We start from the raw sequence: 15,667 nt of genomic DNA on the forward strand, positions 1-15,667 counted from the left end.
TGGGTATTGTGGGGTGGGGAAAGAACTAGGAGTTTAAGTGGATTAAGGAAGGGACAGAGAAGTTAGGAAGGAAGGTAAATATTACTAGGGATTCACTGTTAGAATTTCAGTTTCTGAAAAACTTGGTAAGTTTTGGATCTGAAATACCAATTACACGCTATGTTTAAATTAGTTCAGGGTTGGGGCACCTGGGTGGCTCAGTTAGGCGTCCGACTTCAGCTCATGTCAGGATCTCCCGGTTCGTGGGTTCCAGCCTCCGCATCAGGCTCTGCGCTGACAGCTCACAGCTCAGAGCCTGGAGCCTGCTTCAAATTCTGTCTCCCTTTCTCTCCGCCCCTCCCCCACTCATGCTGTATCTGTATCTCTCTCTCTCAAAAATAAAATATTACGTTAAAAAAAAATTTTTTTTTTTTTAAATCAGTTAAGAGTCTGCAGAATAGGAGGCTGGAAGAAAGCAAGCCACGGGTCTATTTTGACTTTGCCTAAACCGGATTTAAGTCTCTAGCTAAGAAAACCTGACCATATAAAAAAATAAAAATAAGAAAGAAATTACACCCAGTGTTTATGTCCTGATGTAAAACGGCCCCAGCCTCGGGTGTTACAGTGAGCTTATCCCGTTCCGTCTTTTTGTTTGTTTACTTGCTTGTTTGTTTATTTTGAAGGGGAAGGAGTCAGCGCTTTGCTTCTTTCGCCATAATTAAGCGCACATGGGCTGAGACCCAGCGTGGCTGGAGAGTCGAGCACAGCTCGCTCGCAGCCCTTCCCTTCCAGTAATTGCAAGGTGAAAACAAAAGTGAGCAGCCAGCAGCTTGTATTGCCAGGGAGCTCAGGCCACAAGCAGCCTCAGAACAAGGAAGTACTGTCATTGTGGGGCTCTAGTTTTCACAAGTACATACAGGCGGCAAACGTGTCAGGACCGTGAGTGGTAGGATTTCCCCCGGGCAGAGGCATCTCAGCCTGCAGGAGCCCTTAGGTCTTAATGAAGAAATTCTCCAGAAAGACGAGAATCCTGAAAACGCCAAGGTTGCCAAGCCTTCCCCTGCCCCCACCCCCACGCCGGCTCTCGAGGCAGTTAATTCTGAAGGTTTCTTCAAGGTTTACCATTGACAGGTACCCTGATCACAGCTGTGGGCACCTGAGAAAGGCATAGAGGACAAGGCCCACCCCCCCGCCCCCCCAAGCCAGAGGGGCTCCGCTTGTGTGTGCGTAAGGCCACTCAGGGCAGAGAGAGGGAGAGCCACCGAGTTCTGCCTCTGACTTGTGGCCGTGAGAGGTGGAAATGCTCTGTCAATACTTTGGCTTCTGAGACTCTGGTTGGAGATGAGCAGGGGGGTAGGGCGTCTTCTTCCCAGGCTGGCTAACATAGGAGTGTCCCTGTCCTGGGAGCGCAGGGAGAATGAATGAGGTCATGTTTGTAGAGGGCTTTGAGCTGCCGGGATAAAAGCGACTCTCCAAGTGCAAGGTATTATTAACTGAAGGTATCATTATTTTAATCTGAGAGGACCATGTGCAGCAGGTAAAACAGAGCCATAAAAACATGCCCATTAATAACAAAACAGTAGGAGCCTCCGAAGGAACAAGCTCTTGGTCCCATCAATGGTCTGAACTCCAGAACGAGCCGTGGTGCGGCACCTGGAAGAGAGACAGACCTAGCCAGTATTTCCTCGGGCGGCTCACGAGGAAATTGTGAATGTAAGCCGGCGAGTGCTGAGACTGGGTGCTGAGACAGGACAGCAACAGCTGGACCGCAGCAAACCACTGCCGCCTACCCGGCACTTCTTGTGGGCCAGGCACCTTTCTAAGAGTTCGACATCAGCGGACTCATTTCAAGCCACACAATCCGGAGTCCCCTAGCACCAGCTGGGCAGGTAAGGCACCTGGGAGGGGAGGAGCCTCCCCAAGGTCACAGTAGTAAGCAGTGGGGCGAGGCATTGGCTCCAGACTAGTTCCAGAACCTCGCGGTAACCCGTTACAGCACACGGCCCGCCTTCGTGCCGGAGTGGTTGCCCTTTCCGAAACACGAGGGCTGTCAAGGACATTGGGAGTTCCACTGAGTGGACCCCCGATGGGGAAAAGGGGGCATCAGCTGGCGGAGGAGGGGAAGGGCGGGCTCAGCAAGTGGGGCTCAGGTACTGACAGGTGTGGGATGGCTCCCTTCCCCCGTCTCGGACTTCCCATGCTATTTATTGCTAGCTTTTGTTTGCTTAACACAACCTATTTCGTGCTACTCCTTTTCGGTGGAAATGTACACTATTTCTACTATATGGAAGGTTCGGTTGACTTTGCCACTTTGAAGCGTGAAGTTTTTTCTGGTCTGTCTCCTTAAAGAGGATGGGGACTAGTACAGGAGTGCTTCCTCTACTCCAGGCAAATCCCAGTTCTCTGTGATAACTGAGATTTGTGTTTGTGGAGAAGGTACTATGAACCCAGCTCTGTGCTGACTCCTTTGTTTGAATTACTTGATCTAACACAACAACCCAGTGAGGTGGGAAACCCTGCACACCCCCAATTAGCAAGTGAGAAAAGCAGGATCAGAGAGGTTAAGTGACTTGCTCTAGGTCACTCAGCTAGCTCAGAGTGGAACTGAGCTCTGAACTCAGGTACCTGTGTTTGCACCCATACCTGGTGCTCTTAAATATCACATGCTACTTTCTAGCCCTGCCTACCCCCCTGGAATCCACTTTAGCTTCTCCCTTAGTGGTACTAAAAGGATCAGATCGAAAAGCTTGTCTGCATTGCTGGAAGTAGCCAGTAGGTCAAGGCCATTCCCAGGGTGATGCGTTCTTGCTGGTTTATACCAGATTACCTTTTCACCAAATGTCACATGTCCCACAAGGGACAAAGGCCGTACCACTCCCAACATAGTTAATGGCATTTCCCAAAAGCAGCCCTGATGGCCTGTACTCTCTGTCCTATGCCAGCCCAGCGATAAGGAGGCCCTGCCCCTGCTTGCCAGGTATGTCTCACGGTAGGTGAGGCTCTGGCAACTTTTCGAAGGGACACCAGAAGCTAGGTCTTTGCCTAGGGGGAGAGAAAGGCAGGGCAGAGAGACAACTTTCCTTTTTAAAAAAAATTTTTTTTAGATATTTATTTATTTTTGAGAGACAGCACAAGTAGGGGAGGAGGGGAGAGAGAGAGAGAGAGAGAGAGACAGAATCTGAAGCAGGCTCCAGGCTCTGAGCTGTCAGCACAGAGCCCGACGCGGGGCTCGAACTGACAAAGCATGGGATCCTGACCCGAGCCAAAGTCAGAAGCTCAACCGACCCCTGACCCACCCTTTGATTGATTGATTGACTTCTGAGAAATATATCATACACCAAGAGCTTGTGCATAATCTATGCACAGTTCGAAGAATATCGATCACCCACACACCCAACGTAGAACTTAAGATGTCCAAGCCTAGCACCTTTGAAAACGTTCCCAAGAGCTTCTCCAAATGCATACCTTTCTTTCTTTCCCAGAAAGACTCCTAAGCCTCAAATTTGCATTAATCATTCCCTTGCTTTTCTTTGTCATTTAATCCTGTATGTAGGCATCTCCAGACAATGCGCTGTGGGTGCGACTGATTGGATTGCTTCCTTTGCAGAAGTGGCTCGCCCCTTTCGGGTGCTCAGTCTCTCCCTCTATTAACTCTGCTGGGTGAGCTCGGTGGACCCTCCTTACCAATATGGGTCGCTGGCAGATGGGGTTGGCTCTCTTGTCCTCTTTTCCATGACCCCAGACAGCAGCTCTGATGCAAACTAGCATCACAGCTGGTAAGGAGATAGGGAGGCTCCTTTGAGGAGGAAGAAGCGAAGCTGGGAAGGAGTGGGGTAGGTAGAAAGGAGAACGAAAGGTATTTTTCAGAACAGGAAACAGTGCTAACCATAGCACAGAAGTTACTTTGAAAGCGAGTTTATAGCGAGGACTGTTCGGGGCATCTGTTGGGAGACAGTGGGGTAGGGGTGACGCTAAGCTTGGATGGGCAAATGTTAGCGTGGGCAGTGGGGGAGGAGGGTGGCTAGTATCCTTTCCTTTATTCCCCCCAAATGGCACATGCTTTCTCAAGGTGCTGCAGAGACTCCTGAAGTTAATCAGGTTAGGCTGAGCTATGTCGAGGTCGCTGCAATCCTAAAATTCTGCTTCTCACCAATACAAGTTTGGTAACTCTCAAGAACTGCCCTCTGGGCAGGGACATGATGATCCAGACTGTGGGAGTTTCCACATGTTGTAGCTCCCAGTTTGTAAACTCCAGCCCTTGGGCGGCTGCCCGTTTTTTCAAATAAAGTTTTATTGGAACACGGCTACCCATTATTTGTTTCTGTGTTATCTGTGACTGCTTTTATCCTACAGCAGAGCCGAACGGTTGCGGGATGGATCACAAAGCCTAAAAGGTTTCCGATCTGTCCTTGGTGCTACGTGGAACCTTCCGCAGGCAGGCAGCCAGAGTGCTGGAGAGTCAAGCCTTGGCAATGCCTTGCTTTAGCCTGAAAGTAACACACCTCTGTTCATGGTTCCTTGTCCAGAAGAATCACACGGCCTCTCCTAACTCAGGGGGAAGCAAGAAGTAGGGGAGCCTGGAGTACTGATGAGCATTAGTCTAAACAACCACCATCGGGCTCTTCTTCCACAGGCACCAGACTGTTGGGCAGTGAGGATGAGCCTATTTTTACCTGTTTATCTCTAAATCCCAGAGCTGCAGAGGGATTTTAAATTGCAGAGGACTCAGCAGAGCGGAGGGCAATGTTGAAGAGGTCTGGAATTTCTGATGAGATGTGGCTTGAGGTTTCAGAAATTTTCAGGAACACAGGAAGTCAGGGTACATGGAAAAAAAAAAAAAGCTAGCAAGGCCTGGAAGAGAAGCATTTGATTGAAATAAATACCCTGATCTTTTTTTTTTTTTTTTTTTTTTGCAAATTTAGCAATGATAGGTGCCCTTCTTCAGGAACACAGGGCACCTTGGGGCAAAGGATACACTCGTGCTATTTCCTGACCCCAAAAGCCCAGGCCACACAGATCATTTTTTTGGACCAAGCATGGGTGCTGTAAATAAACACAGGACAGTCTTCTGCATAAAGAGGAAGGAAGTATTTGCTGAGAACGAGAGCACTGGGTTGTACACAACAGAATTGGGAAACCACCAGAATGTTCCTCAGCAGCAGCAGCATCCATGACTAGCATGCCCCTGGGGCCTGAGAGCAGTCAGGGAAAATGCCATGTCCTTGCACTTCAGGAGCCTCCAGACCAGAGCTGCCCCACTGACCGCATTGTGTATGGAGCCCAGCCATCGGAAGGGATTCCTTAAGAAGACAGGGCGTCTGTCCAGGCCTGGAGACGGTTACAAAGCACAGGGTCCACAGAGTTTATAGGAGGTTATTCGTCCGCCGGAGCTCTTGGAGAGAAGTTGAAGGCCAAAAAGGATTTCTAAAGGGGGTTTGGAGCATCAAGCTTGTTGAAAAATGGTCCTAAAAAATACAAAGCGTCCTAATTCAGATAAGGCGATGATGTAGAAGGAAGTAGGTAGGATAAAGAAGGCAGGTTAAATATGGAGAGAGGCAAGGTGGGGCTGGAGGGAAGTCCCCATGCATCGTCTCTTATTACTGGTGGCACTGCAGAGAGAGCCACTCTGCTGGCTTGGTGACCAGCAGGCCTGGCCCTGGACCAGGGTACCCATGGAAGCTGGTAGGACAGGCAATCTGTGGGGAAGACTGGGGACTTTGGGCTCAGATGAGCCTCAGGCAAGTTCTTGCTCCCTACCCGCAGTTGAGGGAGCCTCAGTTTCCCCATCTGGGATATGGGAGCATTATCTCTTAGTTTTGGTTTAAAGATTAAATGAAATAATCTATTCGAGAAATGCTTAGATGGAGTGATTGCTCAAAAATGATTATTCTGGGGCGCCTGGGTGGTGCCGACTCTGGATTTTAGGTCAGGTTCATGAGTTCAAGCCCCACATTGGGCTCTGCACTGACAGCACGGAGCCTGCTTGGGATTCTCTGTCTCCCTCTTTCTCTGCCCCTCCCTGCTCGCTTTCTATCACTCTCTCTCACAAAATAAATTAAAAAATAAACATTAAAAAAAAAATGGTTAGGGGCGCCTGGGTGGCGCAGTCGGTTAAGCGTCCGACTTCAGCCAGGTCACGATCTCGTGGTCCGTGAGTTCGAGCCCCGCGTCAGGCTCTGGGCTGATGGCTCGGAGCCTGGAGCCTGTTTCCGATTCTGTGTCTCCCTCTCTCTCTGCCCCTCCCCCGTTCATGCTCTGTCTCTCTCTGTCCCAAAAATCAATAAAAAACGTTGAAAAAAAAAATTAAAAAAAAAAAATGGTTATTCTTTAGGGCTCTTGGCTGGCTCCACCCGTAGAGCCTGCAACTCTTGATCTCAGGGTTGTGAGTTCGAGCCCCACATTAGGTGCAGAGATTCCTTACAAGTAAAAAAAAATTTTTTTTCTTGAAAAAAAAAAGATTATTCTTCATATGTATTTCAATAACTATGTATGTAATGAGTACTTATATATGGGAAACAATGTGTCCAGTCCTTGTGTGTATGTAGAGGGGGTGAATTCGAAGAAACCTAAGACCAGGAGTGGGCGGTAAACGGGCGCAGGGAGTGGGCGAAGCCCTGATACACAGCATTTGATGGTTTCTGTGGTTTAAATAGTCTCATTACGGCCAATTTCAAGCTACTGACAGTTTAACAACTGGCTGGCAAAACTCCTGAACAATCAGCTCTAGAGAGCAGGCCCCAACCCAATGAGCTTTTTCTCCAGTTAGCAAATGACACATAAGTGAAAAGTTAACATTAGAGACGCACGGATACACCCTCCCCCTGCCTGTCCACAGAGGGCTGATCCAGATTGTAGGAGCTAGAGGGCTATTTAGGGTGGCAATCGCTGGTGTAGGGACTCAGGCTGCTGCATGTTGAGGAGGAAAAAACCTGGCTTTTTCTCTGGCCATTCAGCAGCGTGATGGGGGAGATGTGTCCCTGGCGTTTGGAGTTCCAATGGGCACGGGAAGATGGTATCTCAGGGGATCCAACCCCTGGGCTCTGCCTTCAGCCAAGGGGGATGCCAACCTGTTTTACCACGTGCATTCTGAAGGCAGGGTCTGGAATGCACCTCCTGGCTCTGAAATCCTGACTTCTGACATAAAAAAATACCTTTAAAATGCAACCACTCCACAACAAAAACAGAGAGGGACAAAAACCATAAAGAGACTCTTAACCATAGAGGACAAACTGATGATGGTTGCTGGAGGGGAGTGGGCAGGGGGATGGGCTTAAGCAGGGCACTTGTGATGAGCACTGGGTGTTATATGTAAGTGATGAATCACTAAATTCTGCTCCTGAAACCAGTACTACATGATATGTTAACTAACTTGAATTTAAATAAAATCTTGGAAAGAAAAAAAGCCCTAGCACAGTTCCTGGCATAGAGCATGTTCTCAATAAATGCTAACTTTTTTTTTTTTTTGAGAGAGAGAGATTGAGAGAGAGAGAGAGAGATCGAGTACACACACTCAAGCTGGGAATGGAAAGAGGGAGAGCGAGAATCCCAAGCAGGCTCTAAGCTCAGTGAGGAGCCTGACTCGGGGCTCCGTCCACGAGCTGTGAAATCATGACCCGATCTGAAATCAAGAGTCTCATGTTCAACCAACTGAGCCACCAAGGCACGCCCCACCCCCACCATTTTTAGAATGCTAACTTAATTAAAAAAAATTTTTTTTTAACACTTATTCGTTTTTTTGAGAGACAGAGAAAGACAAAGTGAGAGTCAGGGAGGGGCAGAAAGAGAGGGAGACACAGAATATGAAGCTGGCTCCAGGCTCTGAGCTGTCAGCACAGAGCCGGATGCGGGACTCGAACACATGAACCGTGAGATCATGACCTGAGCTGAGGTTGGACACTTAACTGACTGAGCCACCCAGGCGCCCTCCCCCCCCCCCCCGATGTTTTTAAATGTGTATTTATTTTTGAGACAGAGAGAGAGAGACAGATCATGAGCAGGGGAGGGACAGAGAGACAGAGAGAGAGAGGGAGACACAGAATCCAAAGCAGGCTCCAGGCTCTGAGCTGTCAGCACAGAGCCCTATGCGGGACTTGAACCCAGGAATGGTGAGATCGTGACCCGAGCCGAAGTCCGATGTTTAACTGACTGAGCCACCCGGGGAACCCCAATTTATTTTTATTTTTATTTTTTAAAGTTTATTTATTTATTTGTTTTTGAGAGAGAGCGAGAGAGCTCACACACGCAAGCGGGGAAGGGCAGAGAGAGACACACACACACAGAATCTGAAACAGGTTCCAGGCTCCACACTGTCAATGCAGAGCCTGATGCGGGGCTCAAATTCACGAATCGTCAGATCGTGACCCTGAGCCGAAGTCAGATGCTTTTAACCGGCTGAGCCACCCAGGCGCCCCCTGAGAGTGATTTTTAGGGGCAGGATCAAGAGGCAGGAAGACCAGAGAGGAAGCTAATGCAGTTGCCAGACCTCTTTTCATGCGCAGATTTCATCTTGCAATATAAAAGACAACAGTATATACAACCAAGAGGTATAATAAATATGCATCTCATGGTACATAAAAAAGGTCTAGGGCTTTCAACAGTAACTGTGAGAACCACAACAGTAGGTAGGATCTCTGTTGATTACTCTTCAGCTCAACACAGTCTTTGAAGTGCCCTAATGAGGACGGTAGTTATCACTTAAATAAATAAGCAATTAGCTCAGGAATGACTGTGTCATTGTAAATGAAGTCATCGAATCCCTGGCCTGTGTTGGACTTTAGCTCAGGCTTTAGCAGAGACACAACATCAGTGGGACAGGACACTTTTAACCCGCTTGATAAGAATCTGATCCCTTCGGTGGCTGCTCTCCCTCCCTCCCTTTTCTCATCTGAGCTTTGCTTCCTTTGCCTGCGAGGAGTTAGGTGACAGATCTGACCTCCGTTCCAGTTTCCAAGGAGTAGAGGGGGAGTGTGGGGAGACTCCGGGCGAGAGAGTCTCCGTGGCTTTCTTATTCCAACTTGAGCATGGTTATGGATAGCTTCCAGGCAAATGCACATCACATCCGCGTCCATACTGGTACTGTGTTTGCGTTGGGTGTCTGAGCTTTTTCCTTGAGTTGATTTGTCCTCGTATACTGGCTCTAGAAGACAGTCTATCCTGTAATAAATAGAAACCAAACCAGCAGTCTGGGTTTCCCTTTGCCAGGCCCAGCGCATAGAGCCTGGGATCCCCGAGTTCCGAGCCGTGCTGCCACTTGTGTGGCCTTGGGCCAGTCCCCCTTTCCCTTTCCAGGCTGCACCTGCCTCATCTGTCAGGGGAGGGGGCTGGACTAGATGACCTTTAGACTTCTTCCAGATCTGATGCTTCAGCCAGGACACACATTGTCAAGAAGCCCTAGGAGAAGGAAGAGCCTTTGTTCTTACTTTCCTCCTTTGATTTGTCTAAGTAACCACAGGGGAACATTTGTTAAAGGGAGGTCTGAGGGCTGTTGCCTCCCTGCCTCTTTCACGTTCCGGCTTCTCTGTGTCGCAGGTGACAGATGCTGGGCTTTTTGCCTGCCGGGTGTAGGTGTGTTTATCTGAGAAGGGCAGAAGAGGCAGTTGAGTGGATACCGGGCTGAAATGTTAGAGATGCATTCTTTTTACCCTGACTTCATCGTGTAGAACGTGCAGCCTCAGGTGGGGTTGAGCTCAAATACAAAAGCAGGGCCAGACAAATGAAGGCAGAAGTGACTGTACTGACACAGCTTACATAGGGTCTGGTATTTGGTAGAACAGTCAGGAAGTAAACTAAAATAAAGTGCAATAGGGGCGTCTGGGTGGCTCAGTGGGTTAAGCGGCCGACTTCGGCTCAGGTCAGGATCTTGCGGTCCGTGAGTTCGAGCCCCGCGTCAGGCTCTGTGCTCACAGCTCAGAGCCTGGAGCCTGCTTCGGATTCTGTGTTTCCCTCTCTTTCTGACCCTCCCCCGTTCATGCTGTCTCTCCCTGTCTCAAAAATAAAATGAACGTTAAAAAAAAAAATAATAAAGTGCAGTAGAATGGACTCTCCTAATTTCTTGAATGGGATTCATGTCCCAGGTGCCTCATTTCTGCAAATGCCAGATGCCCAGGCAGCAGGGCTAAAACTAGGGAGAGGCAGCAGAAGCGCCCGCATGCCAGTGAGTGTGAGCGCCACATAAGGGTCATGCACCCTAACACATTATTCTCCCCATCCTGGGCTCAGCCACACTGGGCAGTGCAAGCCTCGTCTTCGGTTACAGTCTGGAATGGAAAAGTAGATTAAGAAGCTACGAACCCCAACCGAAGTTTGGGGCCATTTGAACAGCTTTCCTTTGTGAGCGGCGGCTGGCAGCTGAGGAGGAAATTAACAATGAGGAATTCACATTTGGCAAGAAGCAAAATATGAAAGCCTGATCGCTGATTTCCTAACGGACAAGGTTCTTTTCCTCAACGGAGAGCCTTAAGGTTGCCGAAGGAACCATCTGCAGGGTCCCAAGGCGTTTAGGATCGGACCCCTCTGTCAGTGTCAGCCTAGTTGGCTGATCTGGGGTAGCGTGTGAAATTTTCTTCTGGTTGCTTTAGCTTTAACCCACTGAAACCATGGCCCATGGACTTAGAGAGGGATCAGGGGCCATGTATTGCTGCTTGGGCCCCATTTTTGGAGAGACCTTGCACTCGCTCAGAACAGCCAGAGGGCTATTCTTCCTATCGCCCTACCAGGGGCGGAAAGGCCAAGCCAACAGCCAATAAGGGGCCTGTCTTAGCTCCTCTGGCTCCCAGGAGGCATCCCCCCCCCCCCCCCCCGCCCCTTTCCCCTGCTATCATGGGAATGCTGTGCTACAAACAGACCAGCATCTGTCAGCTTCTCACTGGCAGGCTCTCTCTCCTTCCCGTTACAGGAATCTGTGAGAATCGTTCAAATGAGTGGATGTGTTACAAAGGTGGAAAATGAGCATCTGAGCTGAAATCAGGACAGCCCAAATGAACAAAATTGAAAGCTCTAAGGGACCGGCTGACCTCGAAATTACTCATCCCTGTGCTTCCTCTCCCTGCTTCTCCTTTGTCCCTTAGACCCAAGGTTGAGAAGGGGTGGGACGTGATAAAACATGTGGCTTTTACCTCCCAGCCTTGAGTGGATGCTTAGAGGAAACCCCTGAGACCCTTAAATGCTGGGTTCTCTGCGGGGATTTTCCCAAGGGCTGCATCTGTAGCATGCAAATAGAGAGGATGCTGTGAGGCTATTTACACAAAGGATGCATGGTATTTGCATGTAATTTCCCCACTCACTGCTCTGCCACCCCTCACCAGACCGTTTATTCAAGTTAAAAGCATTTTTATGGCTCTCTTGATGGCAATCACTTCTGGATTTTTCCTCTTGTCTGTGCCGTCTTCTCCCTCGGGCCCTTTCCCTGGCCCAGATCTCTGGCGAGGGAGCCAAGTGGCGCCAAGGAAGGACCAGAGAGGAATGCAGGACTGGCCCCCCCAGAGGTGGCTGCTCCAAGGCTTGGTTGCATAGCTTTCTCTCCTTTGCCCTGGGCACTGGCTGAAGTTCTCTTTTCCCCAAACCTTAACATTATGTGATTATGTTGTAGAAAGTGGGACTTTAACCCAATTAATTCACAGAAAGTCTCTCTCTCTTTTTTTAAGTTTATTTATTTATTTTGAGAGAGACAGAGACAGTGCGAGTAGGGCAGGAGCAGAGAGAGAGAGAGAGGGAGAGAGAGAATCCCAAGCCGGCTCTGGGCTGCCAGCACAGAGCCTGACTTGGGGCTGGAACTCATGAACTGTGAGATCTTGACCTGAGCCAAGAGTCAGACACTTAACCAACTGAGCTACCCAGGCGCCCCGATCTCCACTATTTTTTTTTTTTATCTGCAACTCCTAAAACCCCAGACATTCAGAAAACCCTAAATTTGGTGGTACAAACTGATCTGAATTGATGAAAGGCTGATCTGAGGCTCCTTTACCCCTTTTGTGAAAAGAGCAATTAATTAAAAAACATTTTTTTTTTTTAGTAGGTTCCACACCCAACGTGGGGCCTGAACTCATGACCCTGAGATCAAGAGTTAATATGCTTTACCAACTGAGCCAGCTAGGCACCCTTATTGATGCTTTTTAATTATTTATTTATGTTTACTTTTTTCTTATTGCTTCTCTTTTTTGTTGTTGTTTAGTTTTAAAGTTTGTGTATTTATTTTTGAGGTGGGGGGAAGGGCAGAGAGAGAAGAAAAGAAAGAATCCCAAGGAGGTTCCACACTGTCAGCAGAGAGCCCAACATGGGGCTCGAACTTACAAACCGTGAGAGCATGGCCCCAGCCAAAATTAAGGGTCAGATGCCTCACCGACTGAACCACCCAGGCACCACCTCTACGGTTTCTTTTTAACTGCCTCTTGATTCACTCATTGGTTCTTTTATAACCAATGAAGGCCGGGCTATTCTACAGACGAGGAAACAGACTTGATTAGAGCCTAGTCCAAAGTTACATAACTGGCTAGGGTCTTGATTTGTCCAACCAAAAGTCAGTGCTTTTCCTCTGCTTCTGTTTCTTCAATTGTAAAACCAAAGGGTTAATAGCACGTACTTCGTAGGGTTGCCGTGGCGGGATGAATGTTTTAATATGTAAAAACACTTAAAATAGGGCATGGCACATAGAAAGTGTTCGGTTAATGTCTGCTAATGTTCTTGTGCTATGCCCTGTTTTTCTTCACTCTTCCAAGCATTGGATTCCTGACTATTCATGGGAGCAGGAAGCAGGTTACAGGCTTGTAGAGTGTTATCCAAGATGAGGAATGAACCGGTTTCCCAGACTCGGCGCAGGCTGAGGTGGGACCAGAACAGATCCTTGCAAGCAACAGAACTGAGCTGCCCCCTTTTTTTTTTTTTTTTAAAGTTTATTTATTTTGAGAGCGAGAGAGAGAGAGAGAACAAGCAGGGGAGGGGCAGAGAGAGGAGAGATAGGATCCCAACCATGCTCTGTGCTGCTGGTGCAGACCCCAACATGGGGATTGAACTCACGAATCTCAAGATTGTGACCTGAGCCAAAACCAAGAGTCAGATGCTTAATGATTGAACTATCCGGGTGCCCCTTAGCTGCCCTATTGAGACACATTCCCCCCCCCCCCCCCCGGCTCTGACTGAAACCCTTAGATGCAGAGAAACTCATAAAAAGGACAGTACCCCCTTTACAAAATGCTGAGAGCAGGAAGAACAAAAGTTTCTGAATGGAGCCCAAGATTATAAGGCTAAATTCTACTCTGCGATGTGCTGAAGGCCTTCTATTTTGAGGTTGTTGTAGATTCTTCATGACTCGTATTTTACCTTATTATTACTATAAGGTAGGACCTGTATGTGGGGAATGGAGTATCGAGGAGGACGCCAGTTCCCTCCCAGAGATATGTCTGCGAGCCTACTAGTGGTTGGGGCCAGGGGCTGGAGGGAAGGCTCTGGACTCTGCCAGGGAGCCCTGGAGCTTGGGAGAAGGCTGCCCACCAACATGTCTGGGCCAGGGACTTGCCCTGTAGCTCAAGCCCTCCTCATAGCATCAGTCAACATAAATAACAGAGACATGTTCCTGCCATCCTGGGGACCTTGGAGAAAACCAAGGCAACTTGTCCTAGGTGCCTTTAAGCACCAAAAGAGGGCAATGAACAACGCAAAACATAACCAGGAAAGGCTATAAAAAGCCTTTGCAAACCTAGTCAAGGGAACTGGACACTCCACACGGTACTTTAAACATCGTGAAAAGTTGTTGAAGTCATATTTTGGCAGTTGAAATTTCTGCTGATCAGCCCACCTTTTCAGAAAAACATAACAAAACACCCGACCCACAAATAAAATAAAAGGTTTAAAATACAAATGTCTATAATTAAGCTTTTAGAATGACGCCTTCTGCCCAGCTTCTCACTGTCTTAAGTGTTTTCATCGAGAGGCCCCTTGCTCTGCCTGGCCCCATTCGCCTTCCCCTGCGTTGACTCTTCGCGCACGCAGTCCTCAAAGGCCCCCAAAAGGTGCAATCAGAGCTTGGATGTCTTGATCTTAACGTGGGTTGATGCTCTCCGAACTTCGAAGCTGCAGGAGCCGCCTCAGGGACCCACAGGGAGCATGTACAGAGTTGGGCGCTCCTAAAGGAGCTACGTGAGAGGCATGGCGATACCCTCATAGCGGGTCACCAGTCTTGAGTAATCTCCCCGGCCCCTGGGAGATGGGATCAGCAGGGCACTTTCGAGCAGAGGCGCGGTGAGCGTGGGGGGCGGCGAGAGAGACGCCGATGCCACGCCGTCCTCTGCTTGGAGCGCGCTCGGACCGCTGCGGCTGGGGACGCCCCTCTGCGGGCTTCTGGCCGCCGGCTCGCTCGTGTCGGGGCGGGGCTGGAGCAGCCTTTCCACCGCCCGGCGGCCTCGCGCCGCCTTCAGGTGTCTGGGTCGACGGCGAGCAGGCTCCGGGCCGGGCGGTCGGAGGAGCCGGAGCCGCAGCCCACAGCCCCAGCCCGCGGCCGCGAGCCCCCGGCCGTCTCCCCGCGCCCGGATGGCAGCCGCTCGCGCCGCATCCCCCCGCCCATTGGCTGGCGCGCCGCCGCCGCCCCGCCCCGCCCCGTCCCGCCCCGCCCCGCCATTGGCCGCGGCCGCCTCGGGCCCCCTGCTCCAGCTGCCGCTGACATCACGCGGCCCGAGGCGGCGGCGGCGGCGGCGGCGGCGGCGGCGGCTGCGCCCCCGGCCCAGCGCGCAGACCCCCCCCGTCGGCAGAGGCGCCGCCGCGGGGCCCGGCGGAGGATGGTGCGCGGCGCGCCGGGGGCTCCCCGCCGCCAGAGCCGCAGCGCCGAGGCGGAGCCGGCTGCGGCGGACAGCCGACCCCCGCACCGCGCGCGGGGCGAGCGGCCGCGGTGAGGCGAGAGGGCGGCGCGGGCGCAGCGCCATGGGGGCCCTGACGAGCCGGCAGCACGCGGGCGTGGAGGAGGTGGACATCCCGTCCAATTCCGTGTACCGCTACCCGCCCAAGTCCGGTGAGCGCCGGCGGGCGCGGGCTGGGCGCGCCCCGGGGCCGGGGGGGTGGGGAGGTCTGCGGGCCGGTGCGGCGGGGCCGTTGGCGGGGTAGCCGCGGTGGCCGGCCGGCCCGCCGCCCGAGGACGCGAGCGGCCTGCAGGCCGTCTGCCCGGTGACAGAGACGCGAGCGGCGGGGACTGCGGCTCCGGAGGGGCGGGGTGTCCTGCGGGGCCCTTCTTGGCGCCCGGTGCGCCCTTTCCGCGGGGGGGGGGTTGCTGAGGGCTAGGTGAGGCGGGCCTGGCGTCCGAAACCGGGGCCGAGGGCCGGGGGCCGCGCATCCAGGCCTCTGGAGAGGGAGGCGCGGACGCAAGGTTTGAAGTAGGTTTCTCCGGGAGGGGTGGAGTGGCGGGGGGGGGGGGGGGGCGCGGAAAGCTTCCATTGCCTGCGGGAGGATGGAGGCCCAGAATGCGTTTGCAGGCTGGCGCTTTTCAGGAAGCTGTCAGAAGCAGAAAGAAGTGTTTCACAGAAACGTTTGGGCATCTGAGTATCAGAGTCACCCGGGTTGTCGCTTTGCCAGAGTAGCGGCAGGCCTGGCTTTTGGAATGGGGAGAGCTAGGGGACAGGGCACAGGCATTTAGAATGTCTCGAAGTTACTATGTGTGTGGTCAGAATCGTTGAAAAGAGCGATGTCTGCAGCCCCTGGGCTGTGCCCT

General features: G+C 51.2%; 1 protein-coding gene across 4 annotated transcripts in view; it reads left to right on the forward strand.

The window, feature by feature from the left end:
• The first annotated feature begins 14,630 nt into the window (after positions 1-14,630).
• The window catches only part of RNF157 (ring finger protein 157), an 81,991-nt gene continuing 80,954 nt past the window's right edge, over positions 14,631-15,667 (forward strand). For all 4 annotated transcript variants that reach the window (XM_053893343.1, XM_053893345.1, XM_053893344.1 and 1 more), the window contains exon 1: positions 14,631-14,974. In XM_053893343.1, coding sequence (XP_053749318.1) covers positions 14,887-14,974 — 88 coding nt within the window. In that variant the 5' untranslated portion in view covers positions 14,631-14,886. The remainder of the gene's footprint in view (positions 14,975-15,667) is intronic.

This window comes from Panthera pardus, unplaced genomic scaffold, assembly GCF_024362965.1.
Source record: "Panthera pardus isolate Hobbes unplaced genomic scaffold, ASM2436296v1 HiC_scaffold_3, whole genome shotgun sequence".
NCBI classification, from domain to species: domain Eukaryota; kingdom Metazoa; phylum Chordata; class Mammalia; order Carnivora; family Felidae; genus Panthera; species Panthera pardus.